Source organism: Labeo rohita, chromosome 5, assembly GCF_022985175.1.
Source record: "Labeo rohita strain BAU-BD-2019 chromosome 5, IGBB_LRoh.1.0, whole genome shotgun sequence".
Taxonomy (NCBI): Eukaryota; Metazoa; Chordata; class Actinopteri; order Cypriniformes; family Cyprinidae; genus Labeo; species Labeo rohita.
Window position 1 is genome coordinate 22,083,590 of NC_066873.1, and position 25,002 is coordinate 22,108,591.

The following is a 25,002-nucleotide window of genomic DNA, read 5'->3' on the forward strand; positions in this document are numbered from 1 at the left end:
TCCCACACAAACACACAAAAACCTATTTTGCATTCAAACATAAAAATTACAACATACAATGGTTAAATAAATACTTTATTTTAAACGATGTGTAAAACAAAATTAGCAATAAAGTTAGAAGATTTACTTTTTGCAGATTACCATTGCTATGAATGGCTGTTGGGGTTGTTTTAGGTTATGTGGATCTTTACTGCATTACTGGACTTAGTTGGAATTTTTTTATTGATTTGACTGAAGAGTTCTGCTGAACTGCAGTTCGGTGGTGTTATTTGTCTCATTTAAACGTATTGAGAATATTGCAAACAGTTCTGCTTAATGTTTTGCCTAGTCAGGTCAAAATGTACCTGTTGCCTAGATATTCATCCATAACCACTAGGTGGCAGAGCTGTTCAAACTTTTATCAAACACTTCTCGATGTTCTCGAAGTTCTATGCATTTTGCTATCATTTTTGTTCCCAGCCAACCTTGGTAAAATCGGTTTTCATTATAAGGACTTTGAATAGCAAAGATTGTATTTCCAGACAAAATTCATAGTCTTGTCTATGTATGTCTTGGCATATATCCAAGTAGTATGAAGAAACCTTTAGAGCCATACCAGCATTATGGCTTATGCAGACACCATTTGATGTGGATGTCTTGACCCCTGTATTTCAACCTGTTTGATGAGACACTGTTGTAAACCATTTTCTAGTGGAATGTCTGACCTCCACCAAACCCTGACTTTACCCCTCAGATCAGCCCAACAGGGTAATGGCACAAACCAGCTGTTATGTCAATTGTAACGGGCAAGTCTTCAGACACAGACATCCACTACCACTATGCACAATTTGGCCACATTGTTGATTCCAGTAGAATCTAATGCAGATGTGCAAAAACGTGCAACGTTTTTCTGTTGTGTCCTACTATATTCCCATTCTAAATACAAAAGCACAGCATTCCTGTTGTGGTAGTTTGTAGACAATAGAATAAATTTAGGAACTGTAAACAGGATGTTTTTAATGTCACTATAGTGAAATGTTTATTAGAAATGAATTGTTGTGAAATGTTTGGAAATGGATTAATAATGGTTGCAATTGCCTGTAAACATTGAAGATGAGTTCCACACAGTTTCAGTGTGTCCTGCTTGATAGTAATAGGGATATTTTGTGAAGGGTCATACCATGACTCTCTGCCATTTGATACACCTATGAGCAGAGCTCATAAAAAACACAGAGCAGTCCCACAAGACATGTTTATCCTTGTGAGACATCGCTCTTCTGTGGAATGCACTGGGGTCATGACAGGATTTTAATTTCCATGACAGTCAGCATCTAGACTGATAGTTTTGATGGACAGACATCTACTTGTTCAAAGAGTAAAAATATGGTCTTTCTTTTATGCAAATAAGCAATCCATGTGCATAATATTTAAAATATGCCTTCTTTTTTCTGTACTCTGTTTACTTTTTTAAAAAATATATTTGCATATTACCATCACAAACATTATAATCTTAGGAGCTGGATAACTGTTTGTGCAAAAAAGCTTAGAGACATAAATATATTGTATAAATACAGTGAGGTATTATATAAAAATGTAGTTATATTTTGTAAAATCACTGAGGATAATTACGCAAATCCTCTTGTGAAGCAACTTCAGTTCAAATATATATGATTTTCAGAAGATCTTCATGAAATGCACATCAGACTTCAGAAGTTCGTATAATGTACACGATGACCGGAATGCTCAAGTCATGTAAGTTAAACAAGTATTGATTATCCTGAAGAGAAAATTGGAAAACTTTTTCCCATCTTGTCTTTTTTGCAAGACTTGTCCATGTTTAAGACAACACTAGTTTATCCGAATCGAAACTTCGGCCAGTATTTGACTACCGGTCGATTCTTCTTTCCAGTGTTGACTGCTGTTTTCGGTATAGAGGGTGTTGGTGCATGTGGAGGTGGTTGTTTTTCCTGCTCTTTGTCTGTTATTGTGAATCCTTGTTCAGTCTTTTCATGTAGGTTCATCCTCGGCAGAAAATGCGTAGACACGTGTTGCGACTTCACTCTCGGACTGGACCCCATTTTTGCTTTTCCTCTCTTGTTAAGTGCCACAAACCACTCTCTACCAGTGCGATGGTTCTTGTGGATCACTGAGGCGTACGTGTTGTAGCTGTTCTCCTGAAACCGCTCCCTGAACTTACAGTCATCTGTAAAGCTCTCCTAGGGGAAAAGGACAGGAAAAGGGGGGATTGAAATGATACAAAGATAGAAAATCAACAAGTCTGACACTGATACGCCCTTGCATGTTAATGGTCATGTTAATATGTCTTGAATCTTGGCTTTCAACACAGCCAGTGAATGATACTGGATCCCTCTGATGATCTTTGTTTGTACTTCAGCCGGAGTCCAGCTGCAATGGTGTTTATTTAGTGTATGGTTTCCTATACTATTTGTACATCTTACTTTCAAATGAGATAATAACTTTTACACTTATACTAGAAATAATAATTGCCATAAGCTTTTTTTCCCACAAGCTATTCAACAAGTTGTTAATGTGAGCCTACGAATAAAATAAATAGACCATGGTTCAATAATTCACCATGGAATTAAATCATTTTTCTTAATTCAGTGTATCAGTTTTTATTATAGCAGATACCACAAAACACAAAAGGACAGTTTCAGCGTACCAAGCATGTGCAGTAGTTCTTTCCCATCTCGATTGTCATCATACTTTATGAGATAATTGCATAGACTGAGGAACAGAAAAAGTATAATGAATGTCTATTATAATATTTAAAATGATATGAATTCTAGGTTGAGTTTTATTTTTCTGTATTACAAGGATAATGATGATGAAAATGACATTAAAAAATGGCAAAAAAGCACAGTACAGGACAAATACTGTATTAAATATACAATATAACTAAAACAAATAAGGACCATTACAGCTGTGCTTATAACTGCTTAAAGGAGTCCACTTCCAGAACAACAGTTCACAAATAATTTACTCACCCCCTTGTCATCCAAGATGTTCATGTCTTTTTGTCTCCAGTCGTGAAGAAATTATGTTTTTTGAGGAAAGCATTTCAGGATTTTTCTCCATATAATGGGCTTCATTGGTGCCCTGATTTTGAACTTTCAAAATGTAGTTTAAATGCAGCTTCAAAGGGCTCTAAAGGAAGGAAGAAGGGAAGAAGGGTCTTCTCTAGCGAAACGATCTGTCATTTTTTTCGGAAAATAAAAATTTGTATACTTTTTAAGAACAAAAGCTTGTGTAGCACAGACTCTGGGATGCACGTTCACGTACCATTGAATCATGTTGAAAGGTCATGCGGAAAGTAGGCGGAACCGCAGACCCAGTGTTTACAAAGCGAACGTGCAAAGACTAAGAAAGTGCAAGTAAGTCAAATGCTGTTTACAAACAAAAAGGTACAACGATGTCGGACGATTGTGAAGTTGTAGGAGAGTTTTTTTGACATACTCTACCTTTTTGAACCGGAGTACACAGATGATGAACTTGTGGTGATTTGAAGACGTGATTCGTAATAGTGAAGGGAAGTTAGGATCATTTTACCAACTCGGACCTTTGAGTCTTTTTTCGAGTCATTTCGTTCATTTTAGCGAAATCAGCATCACGTGACAGGCCCATAATATGAACGAACGACTCGAAAAACCAGAAGACTAAAACAGGTGAACTAATTCCAGTACAGAACCTAATAGGATGTTGCACATGCTCGACTGAATGAATCACTCCCCGAGATGACTCGTTCTTCCCGAGTCACATTAAAGATTTGTTTAAAATGAACGAATCGTTCAAGAATGACCAGTGGACGCGTATCCCATTTGCTACACAAGCGAAAACAATGACCGATCGTTTCGCTAGATAAGACCCTTCTTCCTCGTCCTGGCCCTTTGAAGCTGCATGCAAACTACATTTTGGAAGTTTAAATTTGGGGCACCAATGAAGTCCATTATATGGAGAAAAATCTGAAATATTTTCCTCAAAAACCATAATTTCTTTACAACTGAAGACAGAAAGACATGAACATCTTGGATGACAAGGGGATGAGTAAATTATTTGTAAATTGTTGTTCTGGAAGTGGAGTTCTCCTTTAAAGCATTTAAAAAATAATGCAGAAAATCTTTAAAATAAAATAAAGCAAGAAGCCGTGGTTTACAGTGAATTTAAACACGTCTTCATGGGGCTTATTGCTTTTATAAAATGGTTATTCCAAAGTTTTACAAAATAAAACTGCGCAAATAAAGTGTAATGATATTAATAAAAAACATTATTCTTCCACCAAACAATGTAGTTCCTCAGAAACAGTTGTGGTTGCAACAAAGTGGTTGCAGACTAACACACAAAGATAAACAAAGGTGTATGTTTGTAGAGTAATTTACAACAGCCTCGATTGGGGCTCAACCAATAAGAATAAAGAACCGGAACTATTTGTTTTATAATCATATTTTTAGTACTGCCCTAAAAATGCTGCACAAGAGAGTTTTTTTAATGCAAAGAATTTCAAAAGAATATTATAATATATAATATAATATATATATAATATATTAATATAATATTTTATACATTTCTTTTTCAGAAAATTAATTATTTAAAATATTCTTAATGACAATTTGCATCGTATGTGTCCTTCTATATATTGTCCTGAGTGGTAGAGCTAATTCATCAAGGCAATACTAAGTCACAATTTTTAACAAAATGACAAATTCTGCAAAGGGCATGTACACTTACGAGAAGAACTGTATATGGTAGTGATCATCTTTTCGTAATTTTACCACAGCAATAGACAGAGCCACAGCACATCAAAAAAGCTTTAACACTTTGGGCACACAATAAGTAATTACTGTGCACACACTTTGTAGGATGCCACATTAGCAGCTGCTGGAGAGAGAATACTTTGTGTCCTGATTGAGTTAGCCCCTCATGAAGAGAGCTAATGAAAAGCAGCAAGCAGATTATAGACACTGAGCCCCAGAAAGAAGCAATGAGGGGGTTACAGAATAATTGCAAGTCTTACTTTTATCTCCCAGCTCAAAGTCATCAAAACCGACTTTCCAATCAAAGACTTTGGTGACTGACAGAAGCAGAGCTTCGTTTGTGTGGGCTGAAAACTCATTAGGCTGTGAAATAACTTTATCCTTCCAGGGCACAGGAAAGCAGGACACATGCTTGTTTGTTGGCAATCTATGCTTATGTACTGTGCAAACCCCCTCTACTTAGGTAGGGTATCAGAAATAGAGCCATACCCTGACAAGACCAGACATCCATTAGATCTCTTTTAGTAAATGTTTTTAAATACCTGACCAAAGCTGAGTTCAATTAGATGAATTTGATCAAATCAACACTAGAGAGCAGGCATGAAGGACTTAGATAATAAGGCTACTTCACTACTAGTCTGTTATTGCTCCTTCTCTGGCTGTTTGTCAATTGTGACTTTGTACTCTCCTAGGTATGTCTGAAACCTGCTCATTCGAGTCTGAGTAAAGAACAAGACCAGAAGGGCTTGGTCTTGACTTGGACTCGAATGAGGTGGTCTCGACTACAACACGGCTGATACCTATTTGCATATACCAACTCCAGGGCAAGGCTAAAATCAGCCTAATCCATTAATTACAAAGATCATAAACCAGTCTTTTTAGGCAAAAACCAGATATGGAAGTAATACAGGCTAATAGAATATTTTTAATAGGACTGAATGTGTATTAAACCTTGATCACAATTTAATACAAACATTGTAAGTTGCTAATTACAATGTTTTCACTTCCATGGTCATTTAAACAGCGAATAAATTTACAGAAAGCTTACAGTAGGCAAGCAAAGAACATTATCACTAACTTTGATTATCACAAGTTTAAGCACTCTCAAAAAACAAACTATTGTTATAATCACTGAAGCTGTCTACATGGTGAAATGAATCATTTACTTACATATTACATACATCTGTGCTTTGTTTTTTATGATGAGAGAATTCACAAGAGTCCAGAAGTCAGTCAGGTATTGGCCATTGCAATCCTAAGCTCAACAGAATTGTGTGTGATTGGTTATAATGTGCAACACTGTAAATACGCATAAACAGGAATATTGTGGGCAGCATGAGCAGATCTTAATTTAAAGGGATAGTTCACCCAAAAATTAAAATTAGCCCATGATTTACTCACCATCAAGGCATCCTCTGTGTATATGACTTTCTTCTTTCTGACAAATACAATTGGAGTTATTTTAAAAATGATCTTGGCTATTCCAAGCTTTGTAATGGCAGTGAACAGTCCAAAAGAAGTCCAAAAAAGCACATCCATCTATAATAAAAAGTGCCTCACATGGCTAGAGGGGGTGAATAAAGACCTCCTGTAGTAAATCGATTTGTTTTTCTACGAAAAATATCCATATTTAAAACGTAATAATCACAAGCTTGTGCTAACTGTTGTAGGTAGGACGTATGCGTTGCACATGTGCCGTACGCAGAAGCACAGAGGAGAGAGCAAAACAAAACAACAGTCACGAATTAGAAGTACAGAATGAGGATTTGTAAAAAAAAAAGTGTCAGTTTAAATAAACTGAAAAAAAAATTCCTATAAATAAATGTCAGTTTTTGCGAGATCAGCGGCGTATCCGCCCGGAACAGCTTGCACGTTAGCGCAAACTAGTTTAACGTGATTATTACATTTTAAATATGTGACCACAAAACCAGTCATAAGGGTCAATTTTGTTAAAAGTCAGATTTATACATCATCTGAAAGCTAAATAAATAAGTTTTCCATTTATATATGGTTTGTTAGGATAGGACAATATTTGGCCGAGATACAACTTTTTGAAAATCTGGAATCTGAGGGTGTAAAAAAATCTAAATATTGAAAATATTTTAAAGTTGTCCAAATTAAGTTCTTAGCAATGCATATTACTTAGTAAAATTTAAATTTTGATATATTTACGGTAGGAAATCTAAAAATATCTTCATGGAACAAGATCTTTACTGAACATCCTAACGATTTTTGGCATAAAATAAAAATCTATAATTTTGACCCATACAATGTATTGTTAGCTATTGCTACAAATATACCCATGCCACTTAAGGTTCAGGGTCACATATGGATATTTTTCTTACACAAACGCATCGATTTGCTACAGGAGGCCTTTATTCACCCCCCCAGAGTCATGTGAGGCACTTTTTATTATGGATGGATGCGCTTTATTGGACTTGTTTTGGACTGTTGAACAGAAACACCCACCCACTGCCAATATAAAGCTTGGAAGAGCCAGGACAGTTTTAATATAATTCTGATTAGATTCATCTGAAAGAAGAAAGTCATATACACCTAGTATGTCTTGAGGATGAGTAAATCATGGGCTAATTGTCATGTTTGGGTGAACTAATGTCGCAATCGACATGACCTAGGTAATGAGGTCTATAGTAAATATAGAATAATTTACATTATTTTTTTTTTTTTTTTTGTTATAGCATGGATATTTGGATAAAAATGTATGTGTTTTGGCATTTTAAGAAATTATTCACAAAATATAGTCTAGACAAAGTTGTGGACACTTTCTGGTTATCAAACTTTGTTGATCATATATTTGTAGCTGATGTGACAAATCAGTTCCTTCATATTAATACAGTAAATTGTGCCCTATTTTTACTCATTTGTTTTAGAGTGTACACCGTTGGTAGTTCTTCTAGGACACTTGTGTGAATGTAAGGGAAGCTGATTTCATGCATCCATTAAAAATGACCAAAACTCCAGTTACAAGACTTGAAACATTTATCAGAAAAGTGAAGCAAAAACTTTTGGGAACATGTTAGTAGTTTGTAAACAGCAGCTTATACCAACAACTGTACACAACCAACATTATTAAGAATTTTGGCCTCACTCTCTAAAAATACATGTGGTGGGAAACTATATCATGAATTTAATGAGGGTCAGTCCCAAGTAAGAGGTCTTGCATAATTCCCAAACTCTGAAATAATAAAACTGTTCTGGTTTGCTGAAGAGTGCAGCAAAGCAGAAAATGGTGCCATTACAATATTTTCTAAACATGCCAGTCACAACTTGACCCACCATAACTTCACAGGGGCTCTCTCCCCTAAATGTGGTAATTGGCCACAAAAACATCTGAACGTTTGTTTGATTAGGGTACATGGTTTCTGTCTTCTGGAAGTGCTTTATGACTACCATTTTAAACAGCAGCCAGCTGTTGAGGATACATCCTTTTATGACAGTTTTGGGGGGCTATTTCAATCTATGTTTGAGGAGATACAAGAAATCCCATATGTCTGTTATTCGGCGTCTGCGAGCAGTAGACATTTTATTGAAAGTCGTGAACTTGCACAGCTGCTTGACCTGTGTCTGTTCTCTGACAGCTTTCTTTGTGAATATTATCCACAAACAATCCTTTCTCAAGATTTCCCATACTGTGCTACCTCCACTTTTCAGCCTTGCACCACCAACGTTGAGTTATTAAACTGTTGCAGACACAGATACGAGTAATTACATCTTAGCATAGCAGATTTGTTCCCATTCATACGTGTTGTCGTATTATTCAGAGTTGTTTTCTTTACCTTTAGAGCATGTGAGCAAAATTACATTTGAGACACGCCTCTGGTTCATGAGCAGACCACGTTTCATGGAATGGGAGACGGCTGCATCTCTATTTCCCTCTTGGTTTCTCACCCGCTCCTCATTGTTTTCTCAATAAATGCAGTGACCTCTTAAGCTTTGCAAAGATTATGTTAGTAATGGCTTGCTGGGTAGGTCACACGGCATAATGTACATCTGTCTTCTTCGCCATTATCGCAGCAATAAATTGCCACTATGAAAACATCTAAATATTAAATATGACAGACAGTGCAACAAAAATCAGACGCTAAGTCATTTGATACTCCTTTGGTTAGGCCGACTTGTCTACGGAGTGAAGTGCTTGGGGTTTAAAACCCAAGCTGACAGCTATTAAATAAGCCTGTGCAACTGTAGCTGGTCTGAGGAAATGAAACCCAATTCAAGTCTGACGGAGCCGCTGCAGCTGCTTTAATTACAGATGATGTCTGCAGCAGTTTGGAGGCTAATCCTCAGATTTATCAGACTGCTTTATTATCCGGCCCTTACGAGTTTTTTTTAAAAATTGTAAAACATTAATGTGAAGAAGAGTCCAGAGAGATTCAGAACAACTTACGTATATTTAAAAAATATTAATAAATAATACTTTTTTTTTCAGCAAAGATGCAATAAATTATTTTTGTTACAGTAAAGGCATTTATAACGTTACCAAACTTTTCTGTTTCAAATAAATGCTGATCTTTTGAACTTTATATAAAGAAACGCATTCAATATTAAACATATTTATTACATATTACATTGATTTCTGAAGAATAATAATGATCTGAAGGATAAGGATAAAGCTTTGCCATCACAGGAAAATATTACATATTAAAAAATACTGAAATAGACCATATATTATATTTTACAATATAACTGTTTTACTGTATTTTTGATCAAAGAAATGTAGCTTTGGTGAGTGTTTCTTTAAAAAAAAAATCTTACCAACCCCAAATTTTAGATAGTGGTGCATGTTTAATTGTAAATACTAGGGCTGTCAAACGATTAATCACATACAAAATAAAAGTTTGAGTTTGCCTAATATATGTGTGTGTACTGTGTGTAATTATTATGTATATATAAATACACACAAATTAAATTAATGTATATATTTAAGAGAAATATGTTATTTATGTACAAAATATGTTTATTTAATATAATATATAATATAAATATATATATTTTTATATTATAAATAATATAAATATATATATTTATATAATATAAATTCTATAAAAATGATAATAAATACATACACTTGTAAATATTTCTTAAATATATACATGAATGTGCTTGTATTTATATATACATAATAATTACACCCAGTACACACACATATATTAGGCAAACTCAAACTTTTATTTTGTATGCAATTAATCGCAATTAATCGTTTGCCAGCCCTAGTAAGTACATGTGTTTTCAGCAGAAACCTTCTTACAATATAATAGCTAAAGAACTACACTTAGACAGACACCTTCAACATACACCTTCAAAATACAGACACCTTCAACATTTCTCACATTATAACAGTTTATTCACTATAGTTTAGAAAATGGTAATAAAATGTGACAAGAACTCAAGAGATAAACTGTGTCAGAACAAATTCATCTTGATCATGTCAGATAACTTTGATAGACAGGTATGAAACAAACCATGGTCAGCTCAAAGTTTATAATGAAGTAATGCATATGGATCTGTTCACAGTTTGGTTATGAAAGAGAGCAAGAGCGAGAACTGCATTCTATAACCAAAGTGAATTCCTTAAATTTTTAGGAGTCACAACTGAATTTTGGTGATATGTGCCATGTCATTGACATGTATGGCATGAGACATTAGTATATGATGTCATAACTTACGTCAGCCTCTCTCATGATATAAAAATGACACAAAATAGTGGTACTGTATTGTTGAAAAGTTTTTGGGTAGTGAATAAACAAACAAACAAATTATCAAACAAATAAAGAAAGAACTAGAGTTTTTAATTCTACATTTGGCAAGTCGAAAGCTACGGAGCCCCTTAAGGGACATGGTGGTGAAAAAAATCAGAGTGAGTGAAAAAAAATTCAGGGTGGGAGGAAAAATATTTTTCAGATTTTTTTGCGTTCTCTCGCAAAACATTTGCGTTCCCTCGCAAAACTTTTGCGTTCTCTCGCAAAACTTTGCGTTCCCTCGCAAAACGTTTTTGCGTTCCCTCGCAAAACTTTGCGTTCCCTCGCAAAACTTTTTTGCGTTCCCTCGCAAAACTTTTTGCGTTCTCTCGCAAAACTTTGCGTTCCTCGCAAAACTTTTTGCGTTCCTCGCAAAACTTTGCGTTCCCTCGCAAAACCAGTTGAGTTCGGACAAACACTATCTGTTTACTTTACAGCTTGTAGTGGTTCCTACATTGCACGTTCGCAATTGAGCGACTCATAGAGTTTGATTCTGAACTTGGACTCAAGTAGGCTATTATATAAATACATCAAGGCACGATTTTGGGACATTCTAAAATGTAAAACACTGTAGGACCAAGTTCAGTACACACCTTATATACCAGAATAGCTCAGTATATAAACGTAACCCGCTAAATTGCACGTTAAGCGTATCCCCCAGAAAGAAAAATTAACGGGATAATAGAGTATAAAAGGCCGAACTCGGTATAGAGTTTGTTATACATTTTAAATGTAAGAAAGCAGGTAAGCCCCGAATATGAACAGAAAGCTCTCCAATGTACCTTAGCTTAATATAAGAAGACAATGATATAAAAAGCCAACATTTTATGTTTTATTAAAAATAGGCAATTAATGAAGTAATCCATTAAACTAGTGGTTCTCAAACGTTCCAGTAGGTGGCGGCATGTCACTGTCTTAATGAGCAAGGCGTCCCGTCATTCATTCATTCATTCAATAACTAAGCAAATGGTTGTAGTTATGAATGGGTTATTAATCACGGACTCTCCGAATGGTTCAAAGCTGCAGATTAATTCAGAAACGAAACACCGCTGTTGCTTGGAGACACGCCAGTTCTGTTGCGGATTTCGTTGGAACTATTATTATTTCGTTAAATATAACAAACATCATGTGTTTAAAATGTAGGCTACATTTAAAATGTCACTTAATATTACCCTTTTTGTTGAACTGCTATAAAATAAATGTTGCATTTGCAGTCGTTTGGATATTGCATTCTCCTATTTTAAACATGAAAAACAATAACTCGCACAGGGTATTTTTCTGTATGGAAGACAGTTTTTATATATATATATATATATATATATATATATATATATATATATATATATATATATTTTTTTTTTTACAGTTTTTATATATCAGCTATTTGATCGCGCCGGCGCCTCGCAGCCTGTTCATTATTTAAATAATACACAGAATCACCCAAACAGATACAAAGTTACACTAGTCAGTTTAAATAGTCTGTATTAGTCTGTGTCGTACAGCGTGAGCACCGGTCCAATCCACTGCGGCACATTTTTGTTCACTATGATTTTTTCATGTCGATATTGGAACGTACAAAGCCCGGTTAATTTAATGGTTTAGCTGCAAATACATTGTGAATATGGAAACATTTGGATTTGTGCTGAAGGAGAGCCATACGTGAGCCCATACTTTCAGTTTCGCTTTAAATTATTTATTTTAGTTTATTTATAGCTATAAGCTTATACCTATTATTATATACTGCATTATATTATATGTATTCATTAAAAATGAATAAGTTATAGTTTTTTGGTTTTAGTTTTTGGTCTGTTCTGAATACGGTTAAATTTAAAGGATTTGCTGTGAAGTGCAGGGAACTAATGGCCTAGGCTATGTGTGTTTATAATGGTATTATAACACGCTGTAGGCCTGCTGGTAGTATTATTTCTGAATAAAATGGGACTAACAGGCTACGTGACTTGTTTGTTTTATTTTTCCTTTCAAAAACTTATAATGTTTTTTTAAACAAGCAGCAAACAAATTAACCATGGTTACTATACTTAAACCACTGTAACTACAAATACCGTCTTAATTCGTCCATTAGCTTCCATTAAGCGTTTTCTGTATCCTAAAGGTTTTCTGTGGGAAGAAAAGCAAGTTGCATTTATGACTGCTTTATTGAGAGTAATGCTATTAATATTAAAATTTTTATTAGTATGAATAGCATTTATTAATACCGAATTGGGCCTCCGCTGTCACTGTTTTATTACATTAATCCACATTAAGCGTTTTAGGATTTTCCCAAATCGTGCCTTAAACTATAAGCAATTAAATGACTGTATTTCTATAATAGGCCACTTGAGTTCAAGTTCAGTATAAAACTTATATGAACCGCTCCGTTGTGAACATACTGAGCTGAGTAAACAGGAAGTGTTTGTCCGAACCCAACCGGTTTTGCGAGAGAACGCAAAAGTTTTGCGAGAGAACGCAAAAGTTTTGCGAGGGAACGCAAAAAACTTTGCGAGAGAACGCAAAAGTTTTGCGAGAGAACGCAAAAGTTTTGCGAGAGAACGCAAAGTTTTGCGAGGGAACGCAAAAAAATCTGAAAAATATTTTTCCTCCCACCCTGAATTTTTTTTTCACTCACTCTGATTTTTTTCACCACCATGTCCCTTAAGGGGTTCCGTAGAAAGCAGATGTTAGAAAGTAGTATAAAAAACATATAAATAATGTCAAATTTTGATATTATTCATTGTTCTATGGCATTTTGGATACACGTATATCAGTGCTATAGCAGGTTAGAGAAAAAAAATGAGTTCAGTTCAATCAAATTTTTGGTCCCAAATTTTTATCAGTTTTACTGGTAGTCTCCAGTATGAAGACTTTTTGGGTATAATATGTCACAGTTTAATTTATTTGCTATGCTTACTTACATAAATGCACCATAGTGTCCTGCACCCACTTGTAATAAATATCAAAAATTATATCTGGTGTCTGAATAATTTTTGATTTGACTGTATACATCATGTGGAGTTGAAAGATTAATAATGATAATGATAGATTGGTTGAATAGATGGCATTGATTGAGTTTTCTCAAACTTGTAGTGTCTCCTATACAGATCCTTTTGACAAATTGGGAAAAAAGGCAGTTTCTATTATGGTAAAGTTAATCAACTCTCATTTAAAAGCTTTATGCTTACAGATTAGAGTTGCATATACAGTACTATTGTTTTGTATGCATAAGTCCCAGTTCTTGCTGTTTGCATGCTAAGTGCCCTTAAAGCTGGCCAACTTTGTTTACACGCATATTGATTCCCTTCCTTGCAAGATTATCAACTACCCCAGACTCGTTTTAATCTGCTCTTCCCATTAACACATGCTAATAAGCTCTGCCTTCTATCAGACAGCCCAGACCCCTGCAAAGCCAGATTGCTCTGAAACTGCAGTGTGTCTCTCCACTGCTGTGTGCTGTACAAGTCTTTGTACAGAGAATTTGCAGAGGCTCACAAATATCACAGTAAGCCGAGCTTTCTTTCAAAAGGGGGTATGGGGAGTTTATTTAGCACATTTGGATTGGTTTACATCCACTTTTCTGTAGTGGATCTATGAGCTTATATTGTGTTGGATCAGACTTACAGTCGCATGAAGCCTCCCCCTCTTGTTCATGGCTAGAAATCGGTTGCTGAAAACCCCTCGGATCCCTATGACCCCCTGAGACACGGCAAACAGCTCCAGCACACCTACAGACGGAAAAAAAACCCACATTGATTGCAGTGACGACTGATGAACTTTATGTCCTAAAAGTCAAAGGTCAAACAATAGTTATGTTCACACAGCAGAAGAATACAACTGTCAGTCCTGTTTGAAGTAATGCATATGGATCTGTTCATACACAGTTTGGTTATGAAAGAGCGCAAGAGCGAGAACTGCTTTCTATAACCAAAGTGCCTTCCTTAAATTTTTAGGAGTCACAACTGAATTTTGAAAGTGGGTTCAGGTGATATGTGCCATGTCATTGACATGTATGACATGAGACATTAGTATTTGATGTCATAACTTACGTCAGCCTCTCTCATGATATAAAAATGACACAAAATAGGGGTACTGTATGGTTGAAAAGTTTTTGGGTAGTGAATAAACAAACAAACTAGTTATCAAACAAATAAAGAAAGAACTAGAGTTTTTAATTCTACATTTGGCAAGTCAAAAGCAGATGTTAGAAAGTAGTATAAAAAACATTTAAAGAATGTCAAATTTTGATATTATTTATTGTTCTATGGCATTTTGGATACAAGTATATCAATGCTATAGCAGGTTAGAGAAGAAAAAAGAGTTCAGTTCCTACACATACATTATTCTCTCAATTCCTGTCTGATGTGTGCAGGACATACAGTAGAAGTCACATATGTTAATAAATACATTTAAACCCAAATACTGACCGTGTGAACATAGCCTGTATTTCATCATCCTTTTGCCTTCTTTTATATTAGACAGGGTATTAGATGCTTTCATATGTGCAGTAAGTAAAGAATAGAGAAAGCACTGCAACACCTACTGTAAAACACCCAAAACATCCACCAGAAAAACGAATGTCTTCCCAAAGCCAGTCTTACAAGTTTGGGTGCTCTTCATTCAGTGTGCACATGTGTAGTGACACAGACTTCATAATTTCCAGAAATAAGCTTTTTATTGGTTTTAAAGAGCCCATTTGTTTATCAATGTTAAAACAAGATATATTTTGAGGTGGTTTCACATAAGTAACTAAATTCTGAGCTGACTGAAATTTGGATATAGCATCCATCTTTTTAATATTCACGCCACAAACTGTATTGGTCATTACTCCTTGTTGATACTGAAAATGAGATTGGCTAGGCTGTATTGTCTCAGAAAGATGTTTCAGGTCAGTGATGTTTGCTTTCTAAATATTCTGTCTGGCAAATGGACTTAACACCCTCAGCCAAAGTCAAAGTCCTTTTTTACTTTAATCTAATTTTAATCATCTGTTTGACAGTACACCCTCTAAATAGACTTAGTACTACGGTATGTGTACCGAGCTATTCAGCCATTAACAGAAATCTAGTGCATGGCATGTTAATGATGCCATTCACTCCAGCTTTCAGCTCACTAGCATTCTGATCTCAGCTGCACCTGTTCCCATACCTGTAAATAAACATCCGCTCCAAACAAGATACTCCAACCAGAGGAAGCACTAGTTCATCATTCATTCAGTCAGATCAGTCTGCAATAACAGTTACTTGAGCCAGTAAGTATTTCTGCACAGCCCATCGAAAAGATTCTGTCTAAAACTATTTAAACATACATGCCATTAAAGCATTTTAATGATTCTTTTTGGTTATCAGAATCATTTTGGATGTAAATTAGCACAGTTTCATTCGTACTGAGTTTTGGTAAGTCTATTTCTATCAGAAAATTAAAATCGAACACTCTGCAGCCTTGCCAGGTATGAAAAAGGATCAATCGGTTACTAATTTGAACTTCGCTTTTCACATTATTTAATGTGCTTAAAAACTGGTAAATGATAACTTACTTAACGGATTAGGTTCGTGACTCCCGTTGACTCTTCCATCGGGGTGAATCTGAAGGTGGAAACCTATTCCAACTCTACAGTACAGTCTTCCAGTCCTGCGCCCTGATACGCGCCCTTCCTCGACAAGTTGGTGCTCCAAATACGCGCGTTCAGATCCCGTAAGCACTGCAGAGCGAGGCAACTGAAAGAGGAGTAAAAGAAGGAGAGGAACGTTCATTCTTTCCAGAGAGCTGTCTGTGCGAGTGCTAGGCCACTTCCAGCATTTTGCTGCTGTTCCAGCGCTCTGAGGTAACTCGCCGTTTCACTGGTGGGCATTACCCTCGGCTGCAGGAGCTGGAGCAGATCTGCTGGCAAAGAGATATTTATATCACAAATGATCTCACTGCTTGATGCGTGCCTGAGATGTGCAGGACGCTCTCTCTCATCCTCAATTTATGTCGGACGAAACATTCAAACCGTCCTAAGATCTATATATCGTTGGAGATGTAGGTCCAAACAGCTCGTCTTTGACCGGAGACAGGAATGTGCAGTTATATATTTATACTTCAATACATGGGTCAGTGACAATTAATGATGTTCGAGGTGATAAAACGGAGAGATGTTTTATGAATCTATTTTAGAAAACATGTGGCAAGTTCTTAGAAATGTTACATTTGTAGTCGTATTTGTCATTTTGAAATAAGTTATATTAGTATAGCTCCAGAAGAATGTAATGTCAAGTGGTGTAACCATGATTAAGTATAAAGTACGACATATTTTTTTCTGTCACACTGTACGTGATTGTACAGATTTTTCAAACAAGCTTTCACATATTTTTCCAAGATGATTTACTAATCTATCATACATTTTATAATTAATATCAAACGGTTTGGGTACTCCATTTGACCTCAACAAAACGTTCCATTTCATAAAGATACAAAAATGAAAGACTACATATGTGCATATTTTTTTTGTAGAATTGATGACCTTGACATACAGTCTTGAGGGTGTTTTATGATTTTTTTGTCTCATGACAAAAATTGACTCCTGCGTTTTGGTTACGCTTTTAGTTTAAGTTTAATTTGGAGTACAAACGTTATGTAGCAAAACCTTTTCACTGCTTATTTTTGTATGATTAATAAATGATTTTGTATTTTTGTGATAAAATCTAAGAATGTTTTGCACACATCTTTTAAACTTCACATAACAAATCTAAATGACTTTTAATAGCATACTGCAAACACGTTTATCATAAATGTGTTCAAGTCTTTTTTATATGAATTTGATTTTTATAGGCTCTGTATTTCTGAATAAATTAATAAAAAAAAGAGCCTCACGTCACTTAAAAGATTTAAAAAAAACACGTGCGTTTTTACGCACAAGGGAACATGTACAGTTGGGCGGAGAAGCAAATAATTTATGACTGGAAAAGATGCGATTATCGAAACTGTCTATATCTAGAGTGTTTAGAGGTCTTCAGGTAGAGCTGTAGTTTTGCTCATTCTCTCAGACAGTTGCATTATTGTTGGAGGTTCTCAGCACTTATTCTTTCTGGGACAAGCAGGAAACAAAACTTAAAATATACAACTATGAAATTCATGTTGGAAAGAGGAACTTAAAAGATGAAGACTGACTTTGAGATTAAATCTATTCATATCTCAGTTGCATGTGAAATATAAAAAGTGGTATATTTTTAATTAAATACATACAAACTTCTTTAAATCAGAACATGTTTCTTTTAAAGAACTTTATTTATTTTCAGTTTTTATTTTTGGTTTTAGCTTTTTTCAGCAGGGCTTTCATTAATTTCAGTGTGGGAATGTTGCTATTTTAGGAAATTAATGGCAGGTAGAATTGTTGGCATGTTTTGGCTCACTATAAGATTCAGTGTGAGGCTATCAGGAATGAGTTACAGGAATAGTCCACTGAAAAGTGGAGTGTTTATACTCTTTGCTAATAGGCACAATGCCAAATTGTGTGTTATGTGGATTCATTTAATGAAGCACATGTTAATGACAACACAGAATGAAACAAAATGTATTATTTAAATAAACTGTATGTTACAGTTTCATTAGGATCTTTGAAAGCCTCTCAATTTTTTCCTTATTATCCCTCTATTAATCAAACAATAGCGGTGTCCAGGCCAGTTGTTTCAGTACAGCTACCTGCTGAGTGAAAAGCAGCACTGCTCATTTTCTGCTTGAAGGACAGCACAGTGGGAATTTCATGTTCTTTTTTAAATGTCTGAAACATATGAATTTCAATCATCTATTGATGGTTATATGTGAGATTAACTGCAACATGCCTGTACAAAACCTGGACAGGAAGTCTTTGCAGTTTTGTTATACATATGTATATACACACAGATCACAAGATTGAGGTTTTAGCATATACAAATACTCACATAACACATAAATAGTGTTGTATTCTCAAATTAGATGACAAGACTCATATACATATAATGCCTTATATGCACGAATTTGCATGAGCATTCATATAGATTTTGCTCACTGCATCTTAAGTTACCTTTAAGATGTGATGGCAATGTTCAGTAATTTAAAAGGAATGTGTCCTGAAAACATTACGATCTTAATCACTAGATAAATGACTGAGACATGGAGGTCTGTGATGTCTGTTTCATTTGCTGCACAACATGGATTGATCACTTTAATGTAAACAGTGCAGAACTGTTTACCTCCCAAATTGTAAAGGCCATTTGTTTGTGTTAGACCCTCCGGTAACTGCAGTGAGGTAATACCCCAGATGAGTATAAACACTGATGATCCTGATTGATTCATCAATGATCCTGGCTTTTAACAACTTTGTAGTATCATGCAGGATTTTCTCTCTTGGGGAAAAGTCATTTGTTATTGTTTTGGCACAAGCGATCATTATCTGTGAATTAAGCTTTTGAGTAACAGGGGAGGAGATGAGTTTTCAGGTACTGCCATAAATGACGGCGTCTGGACAGTGTTGGGACTGTTTGACCCACCTAAAGATTACTACTCAATAATTTTGTCTGTTGGCTGATGGTTGTTAGCTCACAGGCTTTGGCCATAATGTTGTACTGTCATTATGGAGTCTCCTCCTTGATAGATGATGCTTTTAGAAGCTATATCAAATGTACAGTAAATGTAACCGCAAAAGGTTTTTATAAGCAAATATTACATGAATTGTATGACTTTATATGTTTTAGCATATGGAAACAAATATGTGCAATAGGAAAAATTACTTTATGATGCATTTGTGCAAGTTTTTACATTTCAAACATCAAAACTTCTTAAAAGGTCTTTAAAAGTCTTAAATTCAATATTTTATAGCACTGAATGTTGCATGCACAGCAAGAAATGTATATCTTTCTTAGTATTTCATCTTGTTTTCCAGTACAAATATCTAAACACTTGAGATGTAAAAAGATATGAAGTCATGTTTTCTGAGAAACTGAACATAATTCTGTTTATGCTTAAAACAAAACTAAACAAAAAATGTCAATGGGGTGTGAAAAATTGTTTTCCAGTTGAAGTAATTCAGTTCTGAGCACTTTGGCAGATATTTGTTCTTGTTTTAATCATAAACCTACTTTATTTTGAAAACTATCTTAGAAAACAAGATGACTTTTTGTGTCATTTTGCTTCTCAGGTAAATGTACCTTGATTTAAGAATCTTTTTGTCATTTCCACTGGAAATAAAACAGAATTTACTGAGGGACATTTGTGTTCCCTTCAATTTATTCTTTAAATCGTCTTTGCCTATTTAAATGGTCTTATAAATGTGTTTAAAAAGTCTTAAATGTACCCTCATAAAACATGTAGAAACGGTTTTAAAATAGTAAGCTGTTAATTTTCCTTTACGTGTGATTGGTGTTATTTTACAAGCCCTTTTACAGCCGCTGATTTGGGAATCACTGATATTTATTTTTGAAGTCACGATGCGACAGGGGAATTTCCATTTGCTTGAGGGTGTTTCTCTGATGATTTGTGTAGATTTCACTACTGAAATAACAATCAAGTTGTGTATGTGCTGTGACCCCTGAACCACTTTCTCAACCTTAGTCCTTTGCAAACGTGCCCACAGTCATCTGAAACATTCCACCGCAGCAAGGCGGAACAGGAGAGAAGGTTTTTGCTCTCAATTTAGAGGTTTCCTCAAACCAGAGACCCATTTTTTGAGCTGTACTCTAAGGGTCAAAGATTCTCACCCTATTCCCTCCTCCCATTCCTGAGAGTTGGAGCGTGAGGCGACGTGAAAGTGGCCACACATTTCAAACGCGTCTTTTCAAAACAGCCCACGGATCAGCCAAGCATTTAATCTGTAATAGATCTAAACATTTGCTTTGGACAAACTAGTCCCCCATTCATTTGTGAGAAAGCCAGCACTGTGTTTTTGCAAAGTGTCCGAGGGCATTTGGTGAGGAACAAAGAAGCACCTGTTCACTTGTTACAGACAGAGCTGCCTGTCAGTGAGCGGTGAAATCGCTGATGATCGCTGTCAGTGTACAGCCGTCAGTACCTACTGACAGATTTGGCAAGATAAAAAACCAGCAGGGTTGATAGACACCCCAGTCAAAAGGTTACCAATGTACTTTTAAAAAGTGTCAGTGAGAAAGTGTCATCAGTGAAATTTGCCTGTTTATGTGTGATCTGGAACTGCAGCATCTCATTATGGATAATTAACTGCATCATATTTTAATTATAGAGGCTGTTCAAGGAGTTGGTGTAATTGCAGTGTATATTTCTTATGTGCTGCAGTGTACAAGTGAAAATTGTTTAACATTTAATCTATTTTATATATGTGTTTTATATATAAAACACATATATATTTTATATATAAAGTGTTTAGACATTTTATATTCATTATTTATAGACATTACTTACGCACAATGCAGACAAAACAAGCCAATTACAAAATTATGTATATGTATTTAGTAGGCCAAGATTACCCCCATGCAGTAATGTACAAATTAAGCAATTTATAAAAATGTTTATTTATTTTTTAATGTAGTTTACATATTTTCTCATTTTAAATAAAGTATAATAAATCAAAATAAGGTACATATGTTAGTACAATAAATTACTGTAAAATGTAATATTTTTAATTATTCAGGTATTTATTTATATATTGTACTCTTTGGAGAGTGTCTATAATCAAGATATTCTAAGTGTATATTTTTGCATGCACACAATTTATCCTTTTTTCTGGAGGTCAAAAATGCAGAACAATGTGGTGTGACTCTGCATTACTTTATATTAGAAAATCTTAACAAAAACACAAATTTTTTAGTAAAATGCTGTGTTAAAAACAACCATTTCTGGGTTATTTGGCAACCCAGCGCTGGGTAAATTTTGGAAAGAACACATACTGGGTTATTTAAACCCAGCTCGTTGGGTTTTATACGTCATTCTATTTGCTTGGTTGCTTTTTGACAATCAACCTGTTGAAGGTTTTTCAATTTAAATAATAAAAATGCATTCTAACGTCTGTATTTTTATAATTGTATATATAGGACAAGAACAGTTCATATCCACCTTATTCTTCAATGCGGAGACAAGCCTATGGGGGAGACTTCTGGTTCATTAGCCTACAGGGAAATAGCCGAGAAGAATAACAATGTGCAGTAAATGGTAAAACAGTTTGCACTACAAACCAGTATGTTTATAATTAAGATAATACATTAAAATAATATGGCAAGACACACCAATTTGCAATATCAAGCAGTAAAATGAGCTGTATTGTACAGTTAACAATAGCTGGACACGGATAAGACTAGAAGTCAGATCCATAAAATTTACAAAAAGCCGTGCCTGCTTTTACTGGGGAAAAAAATGGAATAAATATTTTTATTCAATGTTAAGTCAGACTTTTACAATAAAAAAAATCTTTAAAATCATTCCGTACAGGGGCGATTCTATAGGATTTTAATTTTAGGGGGGCTCAGTCCCCAGTGAGGCTGCTATAATATAATATAAATAAATAAATAAATGTTTGATTAATAGGGGTAGTTTACTAAACTTATTGCAGTATTCCACTGTATTGCCTAGATAGCTATAAGATTTGAGTACTGACCGGTCCCCACAGTGTCAAAAATTTCAGGTTTTACTATCCTTGTGGGGACATTTGGTCCCCACAATGTAGCAAAAACAAGTACACACACACACACACCTGTTTACAGTAGATCATGGGAAACCCATTTCTCCACCATTATATTATGTAAACTGTATTTATGACAAAGAACTGCACAGATGCAGATATTAAAACAATCCTTCGATAAACACACACCTTGTCCTCTGTTTCTCGGTCTGCGGACCAGGATTGGCAGGTTTTTACCATACCACCCGCCCAATTGCTACTCAAACTAGCCCAATTGCGTTTTGAGGAGGGTCCCCGTTGCAAATCGCCTTCTGGGGGAAATATGAACGTTTTTTGACGGGGTTCCCCTAGTAAAATTAGCATTCCAGGGCCTAAATATTACGTTACTGGGGTCGCTACAACCCGCGGCAACAGTGTTAGAGTAGCCCAATTCCGCGGAAAAACCGCGGACTTGGTAGCACTGCTTCGGATTTAAGAACGCGCTGAAAGACGGAGCGGAGCCGATCGAAGTCTATCGCCGTTAAAAAATGACCTAGGGACGTCCATGATAATGATTCCATAAAGGTTTTTAGGACGTGACAGCAGCAGCAAGAGCAGCCAATGGGAATCTGTGGTAAGAAATCAGTAGGCTGTGCCAGTTTATTAAATGACTTATGTTCATGACTAATTTTATATTCATGTTCGAAAAGTTCAAATACAGCTTTACACGTGCCATCTTGTCTGTCAGACATTTAAGTTTCAATCCGCTCCTACTGTAGACAGTGGAGCGCATGGAAACTTTGTTACACATAACAGCGAATATTACATATAACAGTTAGATGTTTCAGCCCTGGTCGTGAATTGGTTTGGCGGGAGATTGAACTTCTATAGTGGCGCCGGCGCGTCATTCGCTTTGAGTGTACATTCGGTGAATGCTGCAATTGTAGAAGGATAGCGTTCTGATCACACGTTCGCTGCGACTTACATTTAAGCAAGAAAAAAAGTTAGACTACTGGCGTTTTCCTATTTATACAGTGATAATTTGATAAGAATACAATACATACCTTAATTTCATTCAGACAGTTTTCTCTTAGGGCAGAACAAATATATCCAGTTTCAAAAGGTTTGGTATAGACTACCCAACATTGGGTTACACTGGGCCAGCACTGGGTAGGTATGTGAGGGGGTTCATCTCTTGTAGCCTATTGACAGTAAAAACGACCCAGAAGCCAAGTAAAAAAAAAAAAAAAAACAAAAAAAATATTATATATATATATATATATATATATCTGGATAAAAACAAAGAAAAAAATATAACCCAATAAAATGACCCAACAAGCTGAACCCAGCATTTGGGTTAAAAAATAACCCAGCATTTTTCAGAGTGTAACAGTTTGCACTGATGTGATCTAAGACATTGTCCACCTCATCTTTGGGTTTGTAACTCATTGACCACCTAGCTTCTGAAAATCCTCTTAATGTTCAACAACAGCCTTTTCCTAATACATTATCCACATCTACCTCTCTCTATGCTCTATGCATCTTCCTTTGAGTGGCAGGCTTTTGCTCCATGCATCCTCCATTCCTTCAGGTCATAGTTGAGGCTGCGGAAATTGCTAGACTCTCTGATGTGGACTCCTATCCCTCTTGTGGACTAGAGAAATGCATCTTTTGAAGTCTTCCCATCCTCCCCCCTTGTTCCCCTCTCTAGTCCTTATTCCTATCTTGTAAAACCAACAAACAGTCACAGTTTCCCCCCTCTCACCAATCAACAGGGAGTTTCCTGTGCACTTCCCGTAGCATAAATCCACCTTCAGGCCTACCTGACTGCTTTGGCTCAGGGCGCAGTAATCAGAGCCGGACACTCGAAATGCCTGCACAGCGCTGAAAGATTAGTTCCGTATAGTTTTACAGTGGATTTCCGAAGGCCTATATTTTACCGCTGCGCTTAAAGCGGCCTCTCTCTGAGAGCAGCACCCCGTGCACTGTGACAAATGACCCAGAGCAAGAAACAACAACAAACCTGGTGGTAGTCAAGATAAAATGTGTGACCTGTACACTGCCTTAGTAAAGCATACAGCTTGTTCCTGTTGATGACACATAAATCACGGCCTGGCATGACCCAGCAACAACAACGTGATGGTGCTGGTGTCTGTATTAACGGTGCATGAATGACTGGTACATCTTTTGTGCAGCTGCATAATTTATGTTCGATTGCGGTTCACCCTGTAGCATTAGCAGAGCGAACAACAGCTGTGTCTGACATTGTTAGCGGCTGAGCTACTGACACCTGCGTGCTCGGTATAACTGTAACTATGGAATGTGAACGAGCGCTTTGCTTTGATTTCATATGCATGCAGAAGATAAATCAACGTCTAAAAAAAGCGTGGAACTATTTAATAAGCATTAAATAGTTACATGAGAAATCCATTCACTAAAATCTCATTTGCAGCACATTAATTTATTATTATTATTATACATTTTATTCATAGCCGCCTTTCATGGCACTCAAGGACACCTTATAAAGTTCATAAAACAAAATGTCATTCTTTTACCAGGCATACACTTTAAAAAGTGATTTTTCAAAGCTGTAATTTGAGTCCATCTTATAAGAACAAATGGTAACACTTTACAATAAGGTTCATTAGTTAACATAAGTTAACTATATTAGTTAACATGAACTAAGAATGAACAATACTTCTACAGCATTTATTAATCTTAGTTCATGTTAATTTCAGCATTTACTAATGCATTATTAAAATCACAAGTTGTGTTTTTTAACATTAGTTAACACTGCACTGTGCACTGTGAATTAACATGAACTAACAATGAACTGTATTTTCAATAACTTAAAAAATAGTGTGATAAATGTGTTGTTCATTGTTCATTCCTGTTAGTTAATACGTTAACTAATGTTAAC

At 35.6% G+C, this 25,002-nt stretch overlaps 1 protein-coding gene across 1 annotated transcript; it reads right to left on the minus strand.

Annotated features, from left to right (window-relative positions):
* Positions 1–1,421: 1,421 nt before the first annotated feature.
* Positions 1,422–16,290, minus strand: fgf5 (fibroblast growth factor 5). The gene is made up of 3 exons (XM_051109050.1): positions 16,038–16,290; positions 14,126–14,229; positions 1,422–2,195 (listed from the first exon to the last, which is right to left on the minus strand). Exons 1-3 carry the CDS (start codon positions 16,252–16,254, stop codon positions 1,833–1,835), a joined length of 684 nt encoding a protein of 227 aa, XP_050965007.1. The 5' UTR covers positions 16,255–16,290; the 3' UTR covers positions 1,422–1,832.
* Positions 16,291–25,002: the final 8,712 nt, after the last annotated feature.